Here is a 26541-nt window from a genome sequence, read left to right on the forward strand (position 1 = left end):
TATATGTTTCAAGACTGCAAACAGCCACAGACAGCAGCAGCTATTTTCTTCACCACCAAACCTTCACTGGTTTATGAGTGGAGCGCAGCCCGACAGTTTGTTTATAGGCCAGAAAGAAGCTGGGACAGCAAAATGAGCTTTTAAAAAAACTTGTCTTCACCATCCATCTGCCAGCAAAATGCCCACAGTCTGTTTGGTGTGAGCGAAACGAGTCAGTCCTGCTGCTTTGGTTGATTGCCTCGATGCTTTTTACACACACACACACACACACACACACACACACACACACACACACACACACACACACACACACACACACACACACACACACACACACACACACACACACACCTACATGCTCTATCTCACAGTGAGAATGAGATAAAAAGCAGGGAGAGTGTTTTCCTTTGGTCAGGGAATCCATTCTGTGAGAAACACTGACTTTGGATGCAGCAGGAAATATGAAGCTCACATCCTCCAGTATTCCTGGTTGCACTTGATCGTCAGTGTTTTTTCCTTCAGCATTTAGTCGAGCCCTTGCTGCTTGTTTTTGAGTCGATCTTGGCGACGAGCAGCCTGAGCGAGTTTCCTGATGATCTAATCAGTTCTCTACCACTGAAATGAAAAACAAAAAGTGGTAAGTGTGTGTGAGATAATATAATATAATATAATATAATATAATATCATATCATATAATGTAGTTTATTTTAATACTTACACATTATATTCCATTCCAACCAAGCTGATGCCGTTAACTGCCAGGATGCGATCGCCTGTTCTCAGTTTCTGACACTGATCAGCAGGAGAGTCAGGAACCACTGACTTCACATAAATCCCGCTCATTCTCAGTGGGGTTTTCTATTTGAAGACAAAACAGGGAAAATGAAAAGATCATCATCATCATCTGTGGAGGCAGAGTGTGTGCTGATATTTCCTTTTGAGCTGTTAATTGTGTTAATTTCGTTAATAGCTAAATATATTCGTCAGTGCTCATTTTTCATTGGATCACTCAGAAAACAGTCAGCCAATCAGAAGAGAGTGGCATTTGTTTCAGCAGTAGGCAGACTACCAAACCAAACTGTGACAGACAGAGCTAGAGAAGATCCTCCAGGATGAGGGCAACAAAACGGGTTGATATCTGGACCCACTTCAAATATAATGTCACCGAGAGAAAATGTGAGTGTGTTGTAAGTTATTATCAGGGGAGAAGCTCTGCGGCTACAGAACCACTGGGAAGAAAACCACAACCCTGAAGAGACACCTCACACAAACGGGGGGGTTGCATATTTTTCCAGGCGAAGGCTGTGCAGCGATAGCGCTGTGAGACGTGGTCTATTGCTCACTCTCCTCTGTTTAAAAAGATGAAGTCATGTATCTCGGTTCAAACTGTATGGAAATGTAATGCTGTGCGACTGCAAATGTGTTTCTAAATGTTGCCATCGTTTTTGTTGGGCAGAAACACCAGTAATTGATGTTTAATTTGATTTATTTTACAGTTTGAATTACAACTACAAACTCTGAAATTGTTTATGGACATTACTTTACAATCATAAAATCTTTTTTAACTCTAATTTGAGCCCGTACGTCTGTTACATTTCCTCAAATTACTTTTTTTTTGTCCATCCAACACATTAAAACCCAAAAGAATCAGTTTACTATCAAAGCAATCTAAGAAAATATATTAATATTATTAAATATATTTACTTTTGAGTGGCTGGAAAGAGAAAATTTTGTCATTTTTACGATGAATTAAATATCAAAATAGCTGCCAATAAATTTTCTGTCAATCATCTAAATGTCTCAGCTCTATGGAAGCATCATTTCTATAGCTATGAACAGTCTCACTAAGATTTTGTTAAACATAATTAATGGGTTGCCCTCCAACTGTATCACTGTACCATACTGGCTCTTGTCCATGAGACTGGGATGTAGCAACATACACTACAGTGTGGTTAAATGTGTTCTGTAGTTTCAGTCTGTTCAGTTAAAATCCCTGCAGTTTAAAGTCAGATCTGATTAGTCTGTTGCATGAGATCTGAGCTACACAAGGTTTTTCTTGGCTACGTGATCGGATTAAATTGTGTTAAACCATAAGAGCAAATTCATTGTAAACCACAACTGAAACTCTGCGAAACTCCACTGTGATTACTTGTGATTAAATAACTGTGACGTAAGAGAGAGGACGGAGCAGGTGGATGATGGATAATATCAAGTAGAAGACGTCGTACCGTTCCGTCTACGAGCGCCAGCCCCAGACCATGAGGTCCTCTGTGAAGCTCCACCGTGAACACCTCTTCTTTCTCTCCTTCTTCTTCTTCCTCCACATTTTCTGTTTTCCTCTCAGCACATCCACTGGCTACACAAACACAGAGAGACACGCGATCGAGTCAAAACGAAGTGGTGTTAAATATAATGTAAGTACAGAGTAAAGAGGATTAATAGTAAGTGGCATACATAAACAACTTTAACTCCTATGTCAGTTAGAAGCAAACAGCAGAATCACTTATTACACTTATTACTTATACACAAATTAAACTATAGACCTCCATTTGATTAGATTTTGTCCCAGGGTCCCTGACCTAAGAAGATTTTTGCTCATAGATGTAGATTTATTACAGAAAGTAATAGTCATACATTGTGTAATTGTGGATGAAATTATAGTGAAAATAAATGATACCCCTACACGACCCCTACACAACAAGCAAAAGTTCACAACTTAATGAATCCACCATGGACACAATCAGATGTTCTCAGGTCAGTGTGATTCTTTAACACAGAATTCTGGTTTGAAATACAAGAATAAAAAAGAGAAATGACAAATTACAAGAATAAACAAACTTGTCAGTAAACTTATAAGTTTGACCCCAGAGTTCAATTTAGCATTTATTTTATAAAACCTCTACACATAGTTTTCAGTTGAACTGGTTACTTCTTTATATCCTTCTGTGACTAATCACTGTGTGAGGACATGTGTGTAGACATGATTGAGTCCTTATTTTATATGTTTAACACTGATGTCTGACTAATCAGACTTTAAATAGAATATGTATTAAGTGCCATACATAAATCAACGTCTGGGACCATTCTTCTGATGTGTTACTGACTCAGTTTTCCCATGGACCAAACATGAACTGTAGAGATTCAGCAACTCTCAAAACTCCTAAACAGAATTAGAATCTAGTAAAAGTGGGGCTGCAACTAACAATACATTTCATTGTTATTAATCTAAATCTGCACATTATATTTATTAATTATCCACTGATAGTTTAGTCTATAAAATATAGTGAATAAATGCCCATTGCAGCTTAGCAGAGTCCAAGATGATGTCTTCAAATCAACACTGTAGTGCTCGAGTCCAGGACTTGGACTCTGGGGACCTGAGACTCGACTCGGACTCAAGGTTTAGTGACTCGACTACAACACTGGTTCAAATGTCCTACCAACAGTCCAAAGTCTGAAATCTTAAGTCTCGTTTGAAGATATTGTATCAGTGGTGACAGAACAGCTCACTAAATATTGTCCATAACCTTGTTCTCCAAACGATGAGCTCAGCTCTAGTGAACTTCAGACAGTGTTTAAATGAAATAAATGACCCACTGAGCTGAGACCAGACCTGGTTGCTCTGGACTCGTTACCATCCTGCTGCGCTGTAACAGGGACTTCCAGTGACAGTAACATTCCCAAACAACCTGTTCCCACCCCTGCAGCTCCTGCTCCCCTCCTCCTCACCCCCACTTCCCTCCGCCTTTTCCCAACATGCAGCCTGTCTGCCCCCCACGCAGGACCTGACCCGAACAATGCCGCCCCCGATTAAGATTCCACGCACCAACCCAACTGTAAATTCCCATGACGGATCGGCCACTGCTCTTTTCTCTCCTGACATCACCACCTCTCTGTAACTCTTGGGGCCAGATTAAAGGATTACCAAACTTTGAAAATAACATTAGCTGTTAGCCAAAAGCACAGAGGTAGACGTACTGCAGGCCGAGGTACGGCCCGTGTGATATAACAGAGTTCCCATCAGGGGGTACAACTCCAGGACTTCCCTGAACTAGTTCAATGGTAAAAACATTATCTTTATTACAGATTAGGATTTATAGAATTAATTTGGTTTCAACTACAACTGTAAAGTTGTACAAAACTATTTTAAAAATGACTATTTTATAAAAAAAATCTCAAATCAGTGACTGATGGGGAATATTGGAAATAAACCATGTGCTTTCCTTTACTATTACTATTATTAATACTGACAATACTATATGTTATAATAGTGTAATATATAACTTATATATAAATACAAAATGACAGTTTAATGCAGTTTAGAGAGTTGAGTTTCTTATGAGAATTTATCAAAGAACAAACAATATCAAATTTCCTATAAAAATCTTAGAATTTAAATTTTTTTCTGACACTGAAAAAAATCAATGACTAATATATATTATATAATAATGTAAATGCTATATTCAATAGTGGTTTAATTTCCTTTATTACAGAGTTAAGTCTTCTTGATTTTTTAGAAAATATTAAACCATTACATATAGGTTGCACAAAAAATTAATTGGCAACTATTTTGATTATCAACTGATATTGATCATTCACAGTGCTCTTTGAAATTAAAAATATCAAACATTTGATGAGAATTTGCTGCTTTTTCTGGTTTTACTTTATAGTAAATTGAATATCTGTTGCTCAAATACCTTAAATTCTACGAAATAATAATAGACATTTTTCACTACTCCTTAAGTTTCATAAACAAAATTATTTTGTCTAGTTTCAACTATACAGTAGCTGTAAACTCAGACAATCTTCAACTTTCTAAACTAAACTATCTTAAAAATGACAAATTAATGCAGTTGAGGCATTCGCCAGATCCTGATGAGAAATTATCTAAGGGTAAAAATCTTGAACCTACTTGGGAATACTGGAAATAAAATAAAGGAACAAAATAATTGCACCTCTACATAATATGTGTAGATTGATAAAGTATTAAACTACTGAATGTACAGCCTATTAGCACAGATATACATGAAGAGATTGTGCCAGATGGCTTTTTGTCAACGTAATCCTCAAACCCTTTCAGCAAATTACTTTTGATAAAAGCATTAACAGAGAAAACACAAAGCAACAAGTGACCAATGAGAGTAAAGATATCTGATTAAGATCAACAAAATCCTTCAGCTTAAACCCCCTCTGTAACTGCACAAAACCACATTGGGGGGTCTGTTAGGGAGCACATTAACACAGGTTGAACCTCTTAACATACAAATACAATCACATGTGATGAAAAGTGGTTTTGAAGGTACAAATCTGAGCTCAGCTTCTGGACCAACCAGGCTCATTAGATACTGCAGAGGCTCCTCCCTCCTGATCCACCACTCAGACTGTGGTTAAAATGAATTTCTCTAAGAATTCACATACACATCCTTCATGTTTGATTTGACTTGTGTAAAATTTAAGTTTCAGCTATTTACCTCTCATGATAGCTTCTGTCTCAAGCAGCAGCTAAAACATGACATCCTCTCATTAACATTAATCATTAGAGGCAGTTAGCTGAAAACGCCAGACTTCTAACTAACGATGAGAATCATTTTTATGAATCACTCTAGTGTAAAACTAAATTCTGTTGTTTACAACACTTACTCATTGTGACTTATGGATTTCTAACATGTAGCGCACTTTACAGACAGCTATACATACGTTGTTCCTTTAGAATGTAGTTATCTTTTTCTCCGGCACCACAGACAGCCGACCTTTACAAGCTGTTAACGGTACACCGAGCTAAAGTTCGAACAAATTCAAACTGGCGCGTAATTTGTCTAAACTGATTCGAACACACTCCGGGCTGCATATCTATACATCTTGCTATTTGACCAGTGAATGGTCTTTTTATGAACCTCTGGCAAAAGTCCTGAGGACGAGTGTGACACAAAGTACAGACAGTCAGACGAGCTTGTACAATTGATGTTGCGCCACGTGTTTCGTAGTACAGTAAGGCAACGCTGTCCATAAAGTCAACAAACTCTGTTGGTCATTTAAAACCCAAATACTTCCACACATGACACAATTTTTAATAAGAAGTGACAGCCCTTGCACATGAACTTGCTCAGTTCTGTTTTGGGAAACGTGTAGAAATTTAAGAGAGTTTGTAAAAATGTAAGTGGGAATGTTTGTTCGACTTCTAACAACGAAATCCTAAAAATAAAAAAAAATAAAATCCTACAAAATGTGGCCCAGGACCATGACTTTTGATTTGTGTTTGCTAAAGCCGACGATAACAACCAGAAGCTAAGAGACAAAACCGGAAATGGAAAAAAAACAATAAAACAATAAACAAATGTACATGGCCACAGAAACTGACAGAACATTTCTCGGCAGTGACGTCCCTAAAATGTCAAACTTGAGCATTATCATTAAACTTTTCTTCTAATTTCCGATGTTTCCAGTCAGTTTTTAAGTGTTGCACAGACACACACTTGCTGTCAGGGGGAACACCCCTCCAGATGCCTGACGCTTAGTCACTCTGACCGCCAGTTTGTCCAGAAATGATGTAAAAATGGAAAATTGCGCACAAAAGCTGCATTTAAATTTTTAGTGTGTATATTACTTTAAAATTGAAGTAGTTGACTCAAACACTGACTCCCTCTGACTCCTACAGATGACCTAATGACGGAGGCGTCCAAAAACAATAGGGGTGGGAGAGGAAACACTCCTTCCTCTGCACAGCGAACCCACCCTGCATGGCCTTCCACTTGAAATTCCTGACCTCCACAGTCAGTAAAAGATGAAGCGCTCCACCTCTTTTAAGTCGGGGCACCTTTATGTGGACCTGGAACCGCCGGCGACAAATATGCAGCAGGTCCACAAGGTCAAGTCACTAAATACTTTCCTTAATAGATTCAGTCAGTCAGAGGAGGGAAATGGGGTTTTGGGAGGAATGAGCACCGGTGACCTCATTCCAAGATGTTGGAAACAAGAGGAGGAGGTTTGAGCTGAAGTGACAAGAGCTGCGTGTTATTTGAATCAAAACCTGCTGTGTGCATGTGAAGCCATGAATGGGCTTTTTCAGATGCTTTCGGTTTGTCATCATGTGTGGTGGTTTGCTCTTTGTTTCACACTCTTTCTCCCAAGTATCATCTGCTGTTCTCAGGTTTCAGTTGATGGGATCTTTAAAGGATCTTTGAAGCCATATCTATTTTTAAAATGACTATAATGTATGCTTTGAAGACCAGAATATCTGTAGAAAATAATATGACAAACCATCCAACCACTCTCCCTCGCACAGCCAAAAATCAACAGATTCATCAATAATGAAAACAGTATTAGTTGCAGCCCAAGTGCATCCTGAATAAAATACTTTAAACTTATTATTCATGGTTATTTTGTCCAATACAACGAAACTGTGTAAAACTACGGTTCTGAGAGCTCAATTCACTGCAGCTAAAGAAAACACAGCGTAAAGTCAATATCAAATGAGGAAAACATCAGACACCACTTATGAACAGTCAACTTCAGTGTGTTTTGGTATTTGCCTGTGTTGTCTTTATCTCCATATATGGTTGTGTTGTGTATCTGTTTACACCCAGTTTTTTATGGTGCATATATGTTGTCAAATTGATGAATGTGCTCCTCAGCTGGTCTGTGTTTTATACATTTTCTTCACATTGCTGCACATGAGTTGTAGAACTGGTGAAGGTGTTTTCTTCACTTGTCTGTGCCTTGTGTATTTGCATGTGTATTCTGTAGTGAGTGACAGAGAAAAGCAGCAAATCCTCACACTTGAGAAGCTGTGATCAACACCTCTCTCAAATAAGTTGATCACATTTGATTTACCAATCATCAGAATCAAATTTAAATGTACTGCTCTCATGTCTGTGCGGATCTTCTGCCTTTGTCTGACTTCTGCCCTCAGTTACCTTTCTTTTGTTGACGGGCGCCCTCCTGCAGATCAGCCTCCAGCTCGGCCAGCTCCATACCCTGGGGGGTGTTGGGTGGCGTGAGCAGGCAGGACGGGTCCAGCGCCAGGCTCTTGTGGTAGCCCATGTCAACCTGTCCTGGGAGAGCGTTCTGCAGCTCCAGGCTCTTTAGCTTCTGGGTCAGGACTGCTTCACAGCTGCTCAGGTCGCCGTGAGATCCTCTGACCTGAGCGGGCTCTGCAGGGGCAGTACAGTCCAGGTCTGCCTCAGGAGAGAGGCAGGTGACCAGGTCAGAGACCCCCTGATGGGCAGGATCCTGGAAGACTCTGATGGAGGGTGAGGTCGTAGACTGGCTGTCTGTAGTTGTCCCATTGAGAGCCTGAGTTTGGGAAATAAAAGTCGATCAATAACAGATGTAGAAACATCAAAGCGTCTCGTTTCTTGACTGCTGTAGCCTTCTCGTTATATTTTTGAGTTCTGGGGTCAGAGAGCTTGTTACCTGTTCCTCCACATCCGGTCCAGCTTGGGTTTCGCTGCAGGGGAGCTGGCGAATGAACTCCTGCAGATGACCGAGTTGTTCAAACAGCGCCGGCTCCACAATGGGTTTACCTAGCTCCAGGTGAAACGTGCTGCTGGGCAGGATGAGCGGCGGGTGGCTGTCGAAGCTCTCCAGGATGTCGCCTGCAGGATGAGATATAGGCCTGCCCGTTATCATCCATCACAAATGACCCGACCTTCACTACAGCTTTCTAATGAAAGTCAATCCCCAAGTAAATCTGCTGTATTTGGGTTAACACCTAATTAAGAGCCGTAAATAAAAAGTACAGGACCGCCGCTGGATCGGTTGCTGGTATTTTTTCGCAGCAGGGTGCAGTCAAGTCTGAAGTGAAGAGGTGAAGTGAAGCCGATTTGTGGGGACAGACTAGATTACTCTTACTAGTCACAGCATGTCCAAACTAAGCTGGTTAAATTTGTAAACTGATCTTTGTCTCTGCGTTTCAGCTCTGCCTTCAGACTGAAACAACTTTCTCTCCCTTAAAAACGGAACTTTTTCTAAACAGCCTCCTGAGTCTATAAAGGTAAAAAATCTGGATGGTTTTGATAAAGTAAGCCGTCCCAGTGAAGGCGGGGGGCTCCATTTAAGTTCAGACAACCTTTAGTCGCCTGATTTAGCATTTTAAATGTCAACACAGCGAACACACACTGCAGCTGTTGTGTTTTAACCTGGATTCATGTTGACTTTGTCAGACGCTGCCGCAATAAGAACATAAGGATTTTCTCGGCAGCCTGGGAATGACTGCTGATTAAAATGTAGTTATTTATTTATTTATTTCAAACTTGTTTAGTAAAATATGTTGTGAATTCAGTTGTATTAAAACATAGTATAGGTGACCACAGAGAACAGGAGGAGACTGGATGGGGGTGTAAATGAAGTAATGATTCTGACAGCTGTCATCTTTACCAGATGTTGGCTGGCTTTTGTTGTTTGCCAACTGAAAAGAGGTTGAAGAAGAAGAAGAGATTTAGTTGTTTTCTTTATTTTAAAGGTCCGAAACAGCTGAGAATGTAAAGTAAAATAAGAAGCACATTAGATTATGAGTTTTTTCTTCTCTCTTTTTTAATCAAATGATACTTGTCACATTCTCTGTTATTTACCATGACGTCTTGTGTGCAATCAAGCACGCTGACAGTCAAGTTCGAACATGTGAGGCTACACAATAGACTGTTCAGATTCCTGCTGACAAGAGAGTCTGGTTACAGCAGATGTCACACTGTCACACAGAAAAAGGGAAGAAAGTAGTTTCATAATCCAAAGTTTAAATGGATTTTGCCCTTTGCTCTTTGGTTTCTTTTTTAACTTTTAATCATGGTTCCCACACTTTCTTGCACATCAAATTCAAGGACTTTTCAAGGACTTTCCAAGCCCTATTACCTCAAATGAAGGACCCTACATGGCATAGTTTGAGACACGGATCAAGGTTTATTACTGTTACAACATTAAGATTTTTTACAATGACAACTAGCAGCTAAACAGATGCTCAGAGACAACAAAGGATTTGTCGGTTGGATAAATCAAACAATCTAAAGACACTGAAGACACTACTTCAGGCTTTGGGATATTATTATTGTGACATTCTGGGACAACTTTTTAATATTTCTTAAACTAAAAGATCGGTAGATCACTCAAGAAAATTAATGGCAGTTTATTGATAAGGAAAACAATCATTAGTTGTAGCCCCAGTGCTGATACTGGTCAGAATTTTCCAGAGAGAGAGACAGAATGGTTTCTGAAAAGATTGACTCACTGAAATGTCACAATCCCAGTTTACCAAAGCCCAACATGACGTCTTTTAATGGCTTGTTTTGTTCATAAGTCCAAAACGCAGAATATAAAAAAAATTTTAATTCATTTTTAAATAATTTTAATTATTATGATATATGATGAAAGAAAAGCTGCAAATCCCCATAGTCCCCCTCCCCAGAGTTATTGGCATTTTTGTTTGGAAAATTAATAAAACTATTAATTGGTTTTCTGTCAATCAACAAATCGATTAATCAGCTATTATTTCAGCTGTAAACTGGTCTATGTCTGTTCCTCACCTGTCCTAACAGCGTCCTGACCATCATCCGGTGATGGGGTCCATCCGGTGGGACAGGCTTTACCAGAGTTATATTCCCTCAGCATGTGGTGAAGCTGGGCCGGGTTCAGGGCAGCAAACTCAGTCCTGAGAGAAGTCCAGGACGCCTGTACCGGCAGAAAACAGCAAAGAAAACACAAACTTACGCCAAACCCCTTCATGAACATAAAATGCGGGATTGTAAAACTGACCCATTGATGTTTTCGTTTTCAGAAAGAGCCACTGAAGTACTTTGTAGTCTTTGTGAGAATGACAGGGGAGAAACCAACATGTTTGTTTCCATATAAGGAAAAAAGTCATTGCTACTCTCTCATTTGCATTCAAAGCATTTTAAACCAATTATATGATCTAGTAAATAGTCTTTGTCCCTGTCACCACTGGGGCCAGATGTGGTAACAAAGCTTCTTGGGAAAATATTTCAGTCTGAATCTAAAGCTGGTGAATACGGTAGCTTTTCTTCAAAGCCCGATCCTGTGTTCATTCTGCACCCCACATAAAAGGTGAGTGCTGCATTTAATAGAACTATTTAACTCGTGGTCCTTGTTCTGTGCATCATGAGAAGTGTAGACTTTGCATTTTCTTCCCTCAGCCTCTCAGGTTGCTGTGGAAGTTCTTATCATGAAATGCGACTATTTCCTCACAGCAGCAACTTGAGAATGACAATATTTGATGTTTTGATGACTGCAGAAAGTAGCTCAAGGACGAGGAAACACTCACCAGCCACATTCATGTGATTATTAAAAGACAAACATCACGAAAATTTCACAGTTCATTCAGTCTGTTTACAGCTGAATTGGTGGAAGTAAGACTTCGCCCAGACAAGCCGGTGCCACAATAGAAACCATAAGTTAAATGTTGTTGAGTCCCTGCCCTTCTCTTATAACACACATGCCACACTCAGCTCAGCAGAAGGTGAAGTTTAAATGCTGCTTATAAACGGCAGAAACTTTAAATGTCTCTTTTTGTTATGTCTGAGTGTCAATGTTTGGAGGCTGTACTCTCCTAAAATAACTCCTCAGATGTTGTGTTCTTCTTAACTGCTGGCAAAACAAGCCACACCACATCCCTCTGGTGTAATTTACAACTATGCCAGTGAGCCACTTCAGTTCTCAAGAGCCCAGAAAACTCCAGATGGAAAACTAAAAATCTGTCGAGGGTGTGTGCTCTGCCGCTGCAGCCACAGTGACCTCATGCCAAGGCAGGGATACATAAAACCACCAGCTTCCTAGCAACCATCCAATCCCACCAACAGATGAGACACGGACGTCGACAGCTGTGTCATGGGTGGGCTGGTGCTGTGTAATCCCCCCGGAGATGTCTCACGCTGGTAACTTGACTGAGAGTCATACAGTGAAAACAGGTGTCAACCTCAGAGTGTAAAAACTAAGCCTCATATCTGACCCAGTTCCTCCAAATATAGAACGTAGTGATACATGAACACCAACTAGTTAGCAACCGAACAGAGAAGTTAAAAGTTTGAATAGTCAACTAAAAGTAAAGAATAGATGGTTGCAAATGTGTTAAAAGTAATGGATAACAGTTTTGACATATTGTAATAAATAGCCTGTAATGAATAAGCAGCTGAAATAGTTTGTTACAAGTAGGGCTCGATATCAAACAATACTTTTATGGCCCGACTGAATTGGTTTGATTCTATCGAGGATCTCATTTCAAATACCTAAGGAGTAAATGAGTGAATCTCAGTGTCAGTGAGCCAATCAGCATGCAGCATGCTTGGAGCAAGCTCTAATAATGCTGGTGATTGGCTATTCATTTAAACAAAGATGTTTGAGTGTGTAAAGAGACTGAGCTTAAGAATAAAACAGAAATGTGTATTGTAATTTTCTTTTTGTTAAAATGGATTTGATAAAATTGGTATTGAAAAAAAAAGGTTAGCAGTAAGTTGTCAATATGGCAGTCAATGTACAGAATGTGTTAATAAATGCTGCAGCTTCTCACGACCAAGAAAAGTCCTATGTTGGAGAAGTGAAGAGGGTTAGCCCTAGCAAACATCTCCCCAAGAAAGGCTAACGTTAACAGTGCGTTTTTTGGCTGCTATGTAACATTAGCTACATTCACAGGAAGTAACATTAATTAGCTGCTTGTCATTATTACCTGTGTGTCCCATGTTAGGATCCTCTGTTAGTAATTACAACATAGCTAGTGGCTCCACACTATAAGGCAGGCTACTCGACTTAGCTACAGTGATATTACTACCTCACTTACTTGTCCAGTAAGTGAACGTCAGGTAACTAACTAAAGTCTAATTTGTCATGTACACATACACTGATAGTTAAATTATATTTCAGTTTTCAGTTGAGTCTATTAAACTGGTTGTTTAGGAAGAGAAAGGAGGATGGGGACCATGGAGGAGCTGAGGTTAGTAAAGCTAATTAGGGATGCTAATTAGTCACCTTTTAGCTAATGAGAGGTTCCTTTTGGATTTTAAAGTACAAATGCCTAAACAGAATGGAGGAAATAAAAATGCTTGTTGCATGTTGCCTATCTAAGTGCTAAAGTGTGTTACCAGAAAAAAAAGGCCAGTAGTGCAGGTGAGGGAGGAGAGAGAGGCAAGAGAGGAGCAAGGAGGACAGGAGAGAGAGGATGCAGTGGTGGGTCATGAATGAGAAGAGGAGCTGTGACACTGTGACGTCCCTGTGGTTCACAGTTTACAATGATCCCTCGCTGAGTTGTGCCCCACATCAACATGCTGTTTCAATCAATAAATCACATTAAGAGGCAGTGAAACCCAAGAAGTAATACGCCCCCACTGCATTTGTCTTGTAACAAGGATTAAGATTTACATCCAAGCTTTGATTTGAATTTCTTATTCTGAGGGATATACTGTATTTAAGATACAAAGATCGATTTGGAGGTAATGTAAAGTACATATTAGAGGCTCTTTCTATTTATAGCATGCTGTATATAGCTACTTCACCACAAAAACATCCAGCACCTTTCATGTCATCATCTTTGCAGCAGCCATAAACCTGTGAATCAGGAAGGTTTGTTGTTTTGGAGGTTTGTACAACCTTTGTTCCTCATGCGTCATACCTGAGTAGTTTTATGTGTGAGTGTCTCTTTATGACTCTGAATACCTGAGTGTTCAATAACCAGCCAGGTGAGAGCTCAGATTCCTCTGGTGGTGCAAAGTGTAAACAAGATTTGAATGGGTAACTAAGAAAGGAGGGATTGAGTGTCAAATTGGCACAGCAAAGATTAAACACAATATAAACTTGTTGTTCTCGTGGTGTACAGTATTGTTTGATGTAATTGCTGAACATACAGAGGGTATGAAAGCCTCTAAGATGCCTTTACTCTAATGTGTTTCTATGTTTCCACTTGGCTTATGTCGAGCATTAATAGGATTTGAGCTGATAATATATTACTTACATACTCTGGCTAACAGGATATACTCTGGTCTGAATGACTATTAGTGACAGTCAGACCATCATTAGCACCATGACATCATGATTTGAACATTTTAGTGTATTTACTCACTCTTTTTCTGAAGGTTATTTCCTCATATTTGAACAGTGAGCACTGTACTATGGAAGCTACTCATTGCTATTATAACCATAAACTAATAACATGCTTCCACAGACTTGTCAGATTTTATGGCTTTATCAGTTGGCCTTTGTTTAGCAACAATAAGACACTGCTGAAAAGAGCAGGTGCTACATTGCTGCTGTGGAAGGGGTTAAGTGAAGTTCAGATTTCTCAAAGATGGAAAATTTTGCACCTAATAAATAAACATGAAATAATGCTGCAGCGACACCTTTAAGACAATGAAAACATTCAGGCTGGTGTAAACATGTCTCGACTTGTGAAGCTACTCCTGCCTGCGGCTAAGGCAAACAGGGAAGGAGAAGTGGATGTCCTCTGACCTGGAGGAGGGTTTCTTTGGGTGTGGCCAGCAGATTGACAGCAGCTGAAAGCTTCTGGAAGAACTCAGTGGCCAGATCGCCCAGTCCGATGCTCTGGACCCAGTCCATCAGCAGGTCCAGGTTGGCCCGGATCTGAACACCTCGCGACCACTGGTAGAACCCAGCAACAGATCCTGAATGATGAATTGGTCTTCGATTAGTCTTAAATTAGAGAATTGCATTGCATGATATCGATGTGCAACCAAAGGCTCGACTGACATTAGATAAGATTTAGTTTTCAGTAAGTCCTCAACTTAGGTCCAGACTAAAAGATCTTTATGTTTTTTTTATCTTTATCTATTGTACATTTATGTTTCCCTGATTTTTGTTGTCTGGTGCTACTGGTCACTGCATTTGTCACTGCTTACCATGTTACCATGGTAACATTTTTCTGAGACCTGAGTTGGCCTGCTGGTAAAGTGTTTTTGGCTTAAAATAGGTCAGTCTTTATTTTTGTGAAATGGTCTAACACGACAGAGTAGTCTGACATATCATTATGAAACCGGCCCCAGCTTTTCTTGATAGAGGACAGTGAGCTTACCTCTCTCCATCAGGGCGTTGAACAGCGATGCGTTGATGAAGAAGAACAGGTAGGCACAGAGCTGTAATGAGATGTCCGGATGCACCTGGAAAGCCTTGAGAAGCTTCAGCGCCTCCTTCAGCACCTCCAGGATGCCGCTGAGTCCGTCAGGCACTCGCAGCTGACCACTCTCTGAGAATGGGTTCCCATCCAGCAGACCAGGCAGAGCTGAATACATACTCTGTGGACAGAGATGGGCATGTTTTAAATCTCTGCAGTAAAGACGTTCAGGATGTTACAAAAAAAAACATCACCACTCCCAAAGCTAATGGACCATGGGAATCGAGCAGTGATGAGGCTGATGAATCTGTCTTTTGCTTTCACATGATTTCTCATTGTATTAAGTACTGTGTAATAACGTTAGTAGGACATTAAAGTACTTTTTTGTCTTTCTTAGTGTTGCTATGCACACAACATAATGACATGATGAGTCAGTGTGAGGGAGGCATCCACTGAGTAGACAGGAAACTTTGAAGGAGAGCATGTGTTTTGCACCACAAAAAGCAGCTCTGAGAAAATGCATAATGTTATACTACAGTTACAGAGTCAGAGTCATTAGAGATGCTAAAAAATGCACGCAAGTATATAAAATGACATCGTATAGTTTCACACAGATAATCAAAATACAGCATTCTGATACCCTTAAATTATGTGTTTTAACATTAATAAATAGTTATCATGTTAATTTGAGGACATAAGTGCCCTTGCTCAAAAATATAAATATGCTGAATGTAGTATCTTAAAAAGGGTAAGTGCTTGACAAAGAAAAAGATCTTGTCTTGCGAGCTGCTTTATTGAACACCACCTCTTTGTCAGATCCGGCTCTTATCTCGACTCCTTCTTCTGCCACAGTTCAGCCATTGTTTCACATGCATGACATCATCCTGATAGGTGCACATACACATAAACACACAGTCCCTCACACACCATGACTTAGATAATGACCTCAGATGCACTGAAAGTGGTTATAAAGATGACAATAACCCTGCATGCCCTTCCAGCGAGGCTCAGCAGATCTACAGGTGCTGTTGTTTCTTGTTATCGTGGAGACAGGGAGATAAATCTGCAGCTGCATTAATGTCCTTTGGTACAGTTTTATTCATATTCTAATTTTAAAGAGACTCAGAAAGAAAAAGAAGAAGTGGAAAAATGGTGTGTGCATTACGAACATTCAGTCACAGTTCACAGGAAATTAACCCCCCTGTTGGGTGTTTCTCTGGTGACAGTTTGTCTTCCTCTGCAGGAAACAGACTGCTGCCCATAGCTGCTAATCCCTCTCCTGTTTTTCTATCTAACAGAAAGACAGTTACCACCAAACACATGCACATACAGTACACTGTCTGTAATTAAGGGAGAAATAACATCATATGTTACTGCTAACAGAACTGGGGATGAGTGATTAACAAGCTTTGAAAGGGACAAATAAACATTATGTCTCAAACTGCACATAAAAGAAACCCTTAATTACACTGAGGAGCACATACTGTACAGTAAAATATCTCTTGTATATATATGTCCTGTATAAGCTGTTTGCAGCAAAAGCGATAGAAATATGAGAATTCAAAACAACAGCACAGACTGTTCCTGCTTCCTTCCCCCACTTTGCAGGGTGGTGTTGTTTCCACAGTCTCTGCTGTTACGTGTCTGTGCTGTGATGTCAGCTTTTAATGAACCACGTTAACAAGGGAAAGCTGTATAAATCTATCCTGGGAGTATCCTGGGGAGTTGACTGTTCTTGGCTCACAAAGAGAATCCAGATACATTAAGATTAATTTACAGACTTTGAAAAGAGATTAAAAGTGAGTGTCCAGATATTATAGTCAACTTTGAGTGAGTACATTAATATCTGCAACAGAGATCAATATCAGTGAAGATTTTATTATATATATATATTTTATATATTATATATTATATATCATCATTTTTTCTCCTTTGGTGTACACCAAGGGTCCACCTTAGGCCCTATTCTATTTTCATTATATATGCTTCCACTGCACTCAGTTCTTATAGAATCCAAGATACGTTTCCACTGCTCGGTCCTGAAAATTTTTCTAGAGGTCCATGTTTTGCCATTTGCTTCCGTCCTCAAATCTCTGCGCACATTTTAATTCCGTGCTTAAAAGACCAATGTTTAAAATTTGCAGGTAACGTTAACAGCTGTTGGGTAATGTGCTCTCTCCAAAGTGCTGACTGTACTCTGCCAAAGATTGTTTGTGAATGAAGAGACCAGATCTATCACTCTGTAACAACAGTATACGACCAAATACAGATATTGACTAACTGATCGTGAATGGAGCTTAATTCATGCTAATGTTGATTAATTTGGTAGCTACGACTAAAACCTGCAGAATTTTTTGCTCTGAGCTGATCACAGATCTAAACTTAATCTTCGAGTTGTTGTCATGTATAACTTTTGTTATTGCTAAACTTAATGAGATTTGAAATGACACTCATAAAGATTTAGATTTGATAAGAGTATCTGACACTGGGCTGGGATTTGATGAAATGCTGTTGAAACCCAAACTTAGTCATTAACAAAAGCTTTTGTCATGTCATATCAATAGGAAAGATAAAAGCTTTTCTTTCTGTCTTACATCCTTTTATTAACTACTGCAAGTCTCGTATGTGCGAGTCAGCACATCTCCCCTAGCTCGGCTGAAAGAAAAGTTTGTCAGTTTAAAAACAATACAATTAAATGATTTCACCTTTTTTTCATCAGTGCTGAATTTCAACCATACATTCCATTTAATATTGGTGTTTTTAAAAACTCATATATGCAGATAGTACTTCTCCCAGTTATGGATGTTTAATTTGAATACAAGTCCATATTTTTGGTTTTAATAAAATGTTTTAAAGCTCGCTGAAGATTAGCACCAGCCAACATCTCCAATCTCCTCAGTCCATATTCTAGATCCAGACCACCTTCACTTCTCTCCCATCTACACCTGTTGTTTTTAAATGTGCTCTGTAAATAAATTTGACTCGACTTCCAACAATTCATTAATGCATCTGCAAGACTGAAACAGGCCTAGTGTTTCTCACCAAATCAGGCATTCTGCTGTTATTATTCTATGAGCCAACTGAGCCTTGAGAGAAAAGATTGTCTGTGTTTATATTCCAGTTGGTGGAAAAGACACCGTGCTCACTATCTCACAGGCTCTTCCTGACTGAGAGTCTATGTTTCCATTTTCAATTGTGTTTTCTGTCTGGATAACGCTCCTGGAAAACAGAGCGTTGTGGTTATACAGTCCAGTTTCCTGATTCACATGTGACCGATACTCTGATTTTACAAGTCAAAAGGATGTGGAAGATGTTGATGTCCCTATATGAAAGTGTGTCTGGATATAAACCTTACTGGCCCAAATAAGGGTTGACTATGATTACAAGACAACCCATCCTTTTCTGTTCTGTTGGGAAAGTTTCCCTAAGATAAGACTTTCTCTGACTTTTCAAACTTTTGTCTTTTTGAGCTGATCATCTGTGATTCTTGGCTGTTTGACAGACTTTCTCCCGGGTTCATTTCTGTATGTTCTCACTTGTCATTCATTTATTTCCTTTGTTGCTGCAAAAACATGCCACACCAGCCTTCAGAAACACCTGCAGCTTGAACCGGACTAAACACTGACTGAGTGAAAGAATTTAAATGGACTAAAAACCCTCGCTAGCAACATTAACGCTGTACCATTATTCAACACTGTAAAAAAAAAATGTGTTAGATTCAAAAAGAATCTGATATCATGAACATGTAATTGTCTTGTCCTCGAATATAAGACAAGCCCCACCCAAAAATATTCTTATATTCAGCTTATATGAATTTGTGGCAGCCAACCTTTGTTAGGTAGTAGACAGACTGCTGAAAGGTGAACATGATGACTTCCTCCAGGACTGTCATGGCTTCCTCACAAGCTGTCCGAGTGAATGACATCTCAGAGTCCAACAGGCCTGACGAAACATATAAACAAGTCTTAACAACAGACACACACACACACACACACACACACACACACACACACACACACACACACACACACACACACACACACATACTGCAGGTCCACAAGCTGTGAGCGTGACAGATGTAACAACCACCTTCGTCCTCCTGGTCCTGCCTCCAGGGCAGCAGCTGAGGGACTTCGTGCTGGATGAAGTGCAGCAGTTCAATGGAGTTGGCCATCCACAGCACCAGCGGCTGCAGACCTGGGATCAGCTCCTCCATACTGAGCAGCTGAAGGTGATCGGGCTGCCCCTCACCAGAGCTCCTGATGTGAAAAGACAGAAGTTTAAGAGATCAGTGCTGAAACATGTTTACAAAAAGTTTGACTCAATCCTGTAAAAAATATGATGAAATATTTATACTTCACAGACATGACAGCAACTTTCCAAAACTTAGGAAGCCAGAGTTAATGCTTTTCCTACTGTAACAAGTAAAAACGTCTGCTGTGAAAAAGGGCTACTCTCTCTCTCTTTTTACTGCAGTGATTAGTTGATGAATCAATAAGTCAATTGACTGAAAGTTAATGAACAAGTCTGATAATCAATTAATTGTTTATGTCATTTTTCAGGCAATAATTTCTACCCTTATATGATATACAGTATATATATGATTGTAAACTGATAACCTTTAGTGATGGACTTTTCTCTGGACAAAATAAAGTATGCTGCTCCTTGATATTTAAAATAATTATTAGTTACATTTAGACACCTTACACTTGTATCCAAAAGTACATTCACATAACATTTATGTCCTGCGAATATTCACTCTGTCTCCCACTCACTTCTATTGAAGCCCATACAACAGCTAATTAAACTTTCCTCAAATAGACTGAACATAATCCAGTGATATTTTTTTAATGATAAAGTCAGTATTACTGAGCTCATGAGAAATCTCTCAGCTGGAAGTTGTTTTCTAAATAGAAGTAGTATAAACTGTGTTATTCCGTTTAGAGTTGCAGCGATTTATCAGTTACACAATTAATAATTTGATTTGGATAATCAACAAATAATTTTTTACATTCATTTTTTAAGGAAAAATGCCCAGCATTTGATGGTGCCATCTTCTCAGATGGTAGGATTTGATATTTGTCTTGTATGAGAGACATTTATGGACAAAAGCAACGTAATTAGATCAATTGATGATGAAAATTATTTTCAGTTGCAGCTTTAATGTTGTTTTGCTCCACCAGTCAAACTGTGAAGACAGTCTCATTTCAAACATTTTTCACAGACATTTATAAGGTCTAAAGGGCTTTTCAGTTCCTGTTATAAGACCGCAGATATTGAAGCCCACACACTGGACTCTAATTGAACCTGCTGAGTAACAAAAAAAGCAGCCCTGTGATCATGAGAAAACTCTCAGCTGCTTCTACTTTGTGAGAGGGGAAATTCTGTCTTTGCACAAACTGCATCAGTGTAAATCAGACTCTAATTCCTCTTTTATTCAAACAGTAAACCTCAGGTGTTGGGTGTCATATATCATCGCAGGCAATGGCTGCTCATTGTCATGTATTTCTGGGGCACTCTGAAAACACTTAAAGTTTGTCTACTCACGTTTCTGGCTGGATCGCTGCAAGTTCCTTTGTCTTCTCCTGAGAAGGAGAACACATACAGAATATATCCATTTCATACGAGCATTACCAGCCAACATCAACCATATATTCAACTCTGATGACATATTTGATTACTTTTACATTCTTAGTCACACTCAGGGGAACATAGAGCTGAAAACACACAGATAAACACTTGATATTCACTTGCACAAAGGGTCAATTATCTGATGGCAGAAAGAAAGAGCAGAGACTCATCCTTACCCACATGATGAGCTGGATCTGGCTGGCTATCCGGAGCAGCAGCTGTCTGAAGTGTGTCAGCTCGAACGTGGAGGCTGAGTGCTGGATACAGAGGCTCAGCAGGAAAGCAGGTGTCAGCTTTGGTTCATTCCCACTGGGGTCCAACATGTCCAAAATCTCCTGCAGTACTCTTTCCTCCTGCTCCAGCTCATAGCTTACCAAAGCCTCTGTGCCTTCCAGGTCCCTCCAACGAGGAGGTAAAGGCTTCCTCTGGAACCTTTTCATGGCAATAGAGGAGCCACATGATAAACAAGAGGATGACATTTTTGTATCAGAGTTTGGGCAGAGTCTGGTCATCCAATGAGGCGTCTGTGGGGACCCTGATGTGCTGGTAGGATCCTTAAACATGAACAGGTAGTGTTTCCCCAAACCCACCAAGTCCCCAGGGTTCAGCTCCACCTCCTCTTTAAGGAGAAAACCATTTCTCGTCACAGGAGCCCCATGGAGGGGCTTCAGCATTGTCAGTGTCTTTTTGTGCTCTCCTGTGGAGCTTTGGTTGTGAGAGTCCAAGCGTCTGACACAGCAGTGTTGAGGCAACACGTCAGGAGCAAAGAGAAGGATGTCGACCTTTAACCTCTCCTCATCCTCACCATTACAGTGTTCTCTACAGCAGCCAAAGATGGTGGTCGTCCCACTCATCAAGTAGATGACAAAGTCCTGAAAAAACATTGTTTTTAATGAATTATTTTTCCTTTGAATATGCTTTAAAAAATTACTTCTGCAACTAACAATTTCCGCATTATTTTCACAATTAATCGATTAATCGTTTGGTTTAAAAAGCAGTGATAAATGGACATCACAATATCCTACAACAACAGTGACATCATTAAATGTCTTGTTTTGTCCAATCAGCATTTCAAAACCTAAAAATATTCAATTTACCATGTAAAACAGCAGATTCTCAAATTTGAGAAGGTGGAAACATAATTTTTTTTAAATTAAACTAAACGAGTAATCAGTTATCAAAATAGTTGGCAATTTTCCTTTCATTTTTCTCTTAATTGATTGATTATCTGGTCTACAAAATGCCAGAAATTGGTGTCGCAATTTCCTATTTTCCACCTTCAAATGTTTCATTTTGATCAATCAGTTCCCCAAACTCCAAAGATATTCAGTTTAATATCACATAAAACCGCAAATGATCAAACTGAGAACCTGGAACAAAGTAATCTTAGCACTTGAATATCATAATTTCCAAGAGCCAAACTCACATCTTCAAGTTTTTTGTTTTGTCCAACTACCAGTCAGAAAACCAGAGACAATTATTTTATTATAAGAAAAGAAAAGCAACAAAGAAGTTGGAACCATGAAATTTCACCAATGCTGCTTGAAAAAGTTAAAATCAATCAATTTTAATCAATGATAAAAACAGCTGCAGATTAATTTTGTAGACAGTCAGTGTGTAGGACGAGACATTTTGGAAACGAGCCAGCAGAGTGCATGTGAACATCAGCAGGATCAGCTGGTGTTAAGTACAGCCTGCACAGGCAGTGCGAGGTGAGACAGGAATGGAAGGGCTTAAGAGTGAGACGTCGGTGATGTCCGTGACCTCAGGGTCATTGCAGTAAGACTATTAGTCAGACGACGATACTGTATTCACCCTGCTGGTCAGAACCAAGCAGCCTTAGAGGCCTATGCTAAGTAAGGTAACAGCAGCTGTAATGTGAGGACAGTGCTACTACTCTGTGTTATATTCCAGAATACAAAGGTGGGTTAGAGAAATGTCATAGGCCAGTAGATATTGTTTGCTACTTATGCCACTTCCTCTTCATTACACTTGCACAGTCTAATCCAATACAACTCTTCTGCCGTAGAGTCGACTTTTATGATGCCTGTAATGTTCAGTTTTTGTTGACACTGTCAGAGAGGTATAAATTGGATTAAATGCTTTAGCACTGAGGTTGGAATTAGTGATGGTGTTTCACTGGACTGCATTACATTCATCTGTGTCCTCATGTAATTAGAAACACCTCTCAGTGTGATTAATTGATAAGAAAAAACACCATTGGTTGCATCCCAAATTAGTTTTTTGGTTCCACCAGTCAATCTGTGATATCACAGTGTCTCAAACACACTTTTAAGGTCTGGATGGATGAAAGCTTTGATTTCCTGTTATATGACCACTGCACCACAGACGCGCCTCGTTCCTTTGCTTTCGCTCTGGGTCGACCTATTGTTGCAGGGCAAGATTACGCCTGCTGTGGAGCTACCAGTATCCTGCACAGTCAGCAATCTCCATGAACAACATTGAGGGAAAGCACTTCCTGTTCCTGCGACGGCCACGGCCCGACTCTCTGTGCTTACTGTAAAAAACGAGCAAATGATTCAAACTGCATCTCACATCTACAGGGACGTGCGTTGGAGGTGATAGTTTTTGAGGTTATGTTTCAAATGAGGCATCGTTTAAAATCCTGGTATGTAGATTACAGCACACCAGTTGAAGTGTTCCCTCCCCCACCCGCACCCCAGCTGACTGTGTGTATACAGTGTACTCTAAGAATAGCTTCTGTGTAGTTTATCCTCCTCTGCAGTGTGTCTTTAATCAGGGTTATCTCTTTTTTTTTCAACGTCCTGAGCAGGTTTCCTTCTGACTGAATGGTGAACACTCTGTTCCTTGTCCTTTCATTGGGACATGATGACAGACATCTCGTCCTGTGTGGCAGTCCGCGTTGAGTAAAGAGTCACTTCTTTTTCTTTTGTGGGCCTGCGTAGGACTTACAGGTCCTGCAGTCCACTTCACGAGCCCGTCTGAGTGTTTGCCTGTTATAACAAAGGCGACCAAAGCTCTCCTCTGTGACTCTGGGATTTTGTCCTTGAGAATGAAGTAACAGCTGTTTGAATGATAAGTCCTTTCTTCTCTCTTATTCTTTGTGAACAGTGACTGTAAATTGTTTCCCCAGTACTGTTGTTGTACTGATGGATACAATAATACAGAAGGATATATTACATTCTGGGGCTTTTTCTAGTGATAACTACTCATTTATACCTTATTTTCCATAGATTATTAATAATTATACTTAAACCTTTTATCCCTCCTCTGTCTCTTACCTGTCTGTGGCTGTAGCCCTGCAGCAGGAGGAAGTAAGGGAAGTCGAAGGGTGGGTGAATGGAGTACTGGGTGGTGTTGTCGTCACTGCTCTCCGTCTCCTCCTTCTCCATGCCGAGTCGCAGCACCTCCTTGTCAGCCTCGGCCTCGGGATCCTCTCTGAGCGCGCTCTGTTGGGCCCGGCTGGCCTCCTTCCCCATAGCAGACAGATCCATCTCGCTCAAACTCCTCCAGATCCCGAGTCCGTCCACATCCTCCCCGCTGCCGTCCACAAACAGAGAGGTCACTCTGGAGCGGCTCTTCTGCAGCTTACGAGCCTGAGCATTGATGCCTGGATTGACCAGAAGACAGTGTGTTATGACTATGTCGTAACTGAGTGGTGTCTATTAAAAATCCATACTATTTATAATATGAAAAATGAACTGTTGCATGTTCGTGATAATACAGTCTAGACCAGTGTTTTTCAAACTGAGGCACCTCCCCTGAGGGGAGAAGCTTATTATTGCAGTTTGTACCACAGTCAATACAATCTGTAATTGGAACAGCAGCAGTGGCTGTGACACACAGCTCATTGGAGTGATAAAGGTACTTTAAAACACTCTCTGATGATATCATTATCTCTGAATAAACATCCATTAATCCACTTAGAAATCAAAGAAAACAGATGCTCCTTTATACTCCAGAACTTGCCTGAGAATAATCACGTGTTTAAGTTTACTTTAGCATCAAAATAAGACAGTGATAGTTGTCTGTACATGAGTACACTGCAAATAGGAACTGCTAATGGACAATTCAGCATACTTAGAGGTGCCAATTTACCAAAATGTAAACAAATATCCACTAAGAAAAAACTGGGCTAAAGCTGTAGCCCACAGGAGAACTCACTGAATCCACGGCCACATTATACTTAGTGTTAACATCTGCCAAATTATGGGGAAAATTAGAGAACAATTATTCCCTAAATTTAACACGAAAATTTACGACAAAATCTGCTAGTGTTAACTTTTTTCATGTTGCACTATCAATTTTTTGACCATACTAATCAACATGCTTCTGATATTCTTATACAGATATTTCTCTCTGTTAAAAACCTGTGAAGATACAGACAAAAACCTGAATTTGTGGCTAAACCCCGCTGTTTAAGGCCTGTAGTCCCAATGTTTGGCTACTGATGTCAAAAAAGAAAACAAAGCAAAAAAAAAAAAAAAAAAAAAAAAACACCAGAAAGAGGCACTTAAGGCCAGAGACATCAAAAATAAAGATTTCTGTAGATTGCCACTTTAATTGAGGGTGAGATAATGTTTTTAAGTAAAAATAAATGTAGCTAAATGACCAACCAAAAAATTAACAATGACTAAAATCCCCCCTGAAATCACTCTGGTCAATCTAAAGTGACTCCCACATAACAGTTCACTGCACTGGCACCAACTCAAATGAAACATAACCAGAGGAAAGAGAGGAAATGTGCAGGGAAAGTGAGATGTGGCCACCTCTATCTGATACCAACAGCCACTCTGTCGACCTGACGTAACACAAACACTATTCAGCTCATTTGGAGCCTCTAAGTACCGTGGAATGTCCACAGAGCCCGGCTTCACACCCACAGCTCTGCCGCTCTTATCAGCTGTGGAAATGGGTGTTTTCCACATTGTTCAGCACCAGTGTGACACACCGGGCTCGGTGCCTAAAAGACCCATGGAGGTAAAGGGCAGTTTCCCCCCTGGTCAGTGACAGGAGGAGGAGGGTGGAGCGAGGCTTTTGAAGACTGATATTTTCCAGCTGCAGTCGATGATGACTGATATTCTTTAAATTTGAACATTGTTATGTCTTTTGTTTTTAAGTTGTCAGTGTTTTCTTTTATAATTTCATTCTTCTGATGGTAGGGGAATGAGAAGATCTATATCACTCTTCAAGGAGCTAAATGTAAGTTTTGCTATTGCTACATAGCCAGTGTTAGCATTAACAGCTGTTTACTTACCAGACTACACTTTCCAATACTGAGTCACTGCCACCTCCGGTCTGCCCTGAGGAAGTAGCTGCTCAGAGGACGTATTATAACTTCTTGTCTTGTAAACGTAACGGTAGCTGAAGCTCTTGGCAACACTCATAAGTAAACAGCCAGTAATGCTGAGATTGGCTATGTAGCAATACCAAAGCTTCCAATTAGTTTGTTTTAGAGTGATATTGATCTTCTTATTTAACTCTCAACAAGAAAGCAAATAATTAAAACTAAGCCTAATTAAATACCTTTTTGTGCCACAGTACCTATAACAAAAACACTGGTAATACATGAGGTTCTTAAATGTATGGAATATGGTATTTCCAATATAAACTCAAATAATCAGATATAATCATATATATATATATATATATATATATATGTGTATAGTTTGTGTAAATTATGAGTTTTGGGGATGTGAATGACATGAACTTTAACATGAGAAATTTGAAGATTGATTGTTCAACTAGTGTAAGTCAAACATGTGTTTAAACGTATAGGTAAACCCACCCATCACTATACTCCTGGTTTACATGTACAATTAACTCCAAAATCATAAATGAACGTAAATTTAAATTCCATTGATTACATG

At 39.7% G+C, this 26541-nt stretch overlaps 1 protein-coding gene across 1 annotated transcript in view; it reads right to left on the bottom strand.

The window, feature by feature from the left end:
- Positions 1–310: 310 nt before the first annotated feature.
- The window catches only part of LOC111217666 (ras-associating and dilute domain-containing protein-like), a 29310-nt gene continuing 3079 nt past the window's right edge, over positions 311–26541 (bottom strand). Inside the window, exons 4-16 of the mRNA XM_022739633.1 lie at positions 23953–24281; positions 20866–21561; positions 20606–20643; positions 19148–19317; positions 18888–19000; positions 15020–15239; positions 14440–14612; positions 10515–10659; positions 8413–8594; positions 7914–8292; positions 2229–2356; positions 719–858; positions 311–615 (exon numbers count right to left, since the gene is read on the bottom strand). Of these exons, the coding sequence (XP_022595354.1) occupies positions 519–615; positions 719–858; positions 2229–2356; positions 7914–8292; positions 8413–8594; positions 10515–10659; positions 14440–14612; positions 15020–15239; positions 18888–19000; positions 19148–19317; positions 20606–20643; positions 20866–21561; positions 23953–24281 (2810 nt within the window). The 3' untranslated portion in view covers positions 311–518. The remainder of the gene's footprint in view (positions 616–718; positions 859–2228; positions 2357–7913; positions 8293–8412; positions 8595–10514; positions 10660–14439; positions 14613–15019; positions 15240–18887; positions 19001–19147; positions 19318–20605; positions 20644–20865; positions 21562–23952; positions 24282–26541) is intronic.

This window comes from Seriola dumerili, unplaced genomic scaffold, assembly GCF_002260705.1.
Source record: "Seriola dumerili isolate Sdu_G_001 unplaced genomic scaffold, Sdu_1.0 BDQW01000044.1, whole genome shotgun sequence".
NCBI lineage: Eukaryota > Metazoa > Chordata > Actinopteri > Carangiformes > Carangidae > Seriola > Seriola dumerili.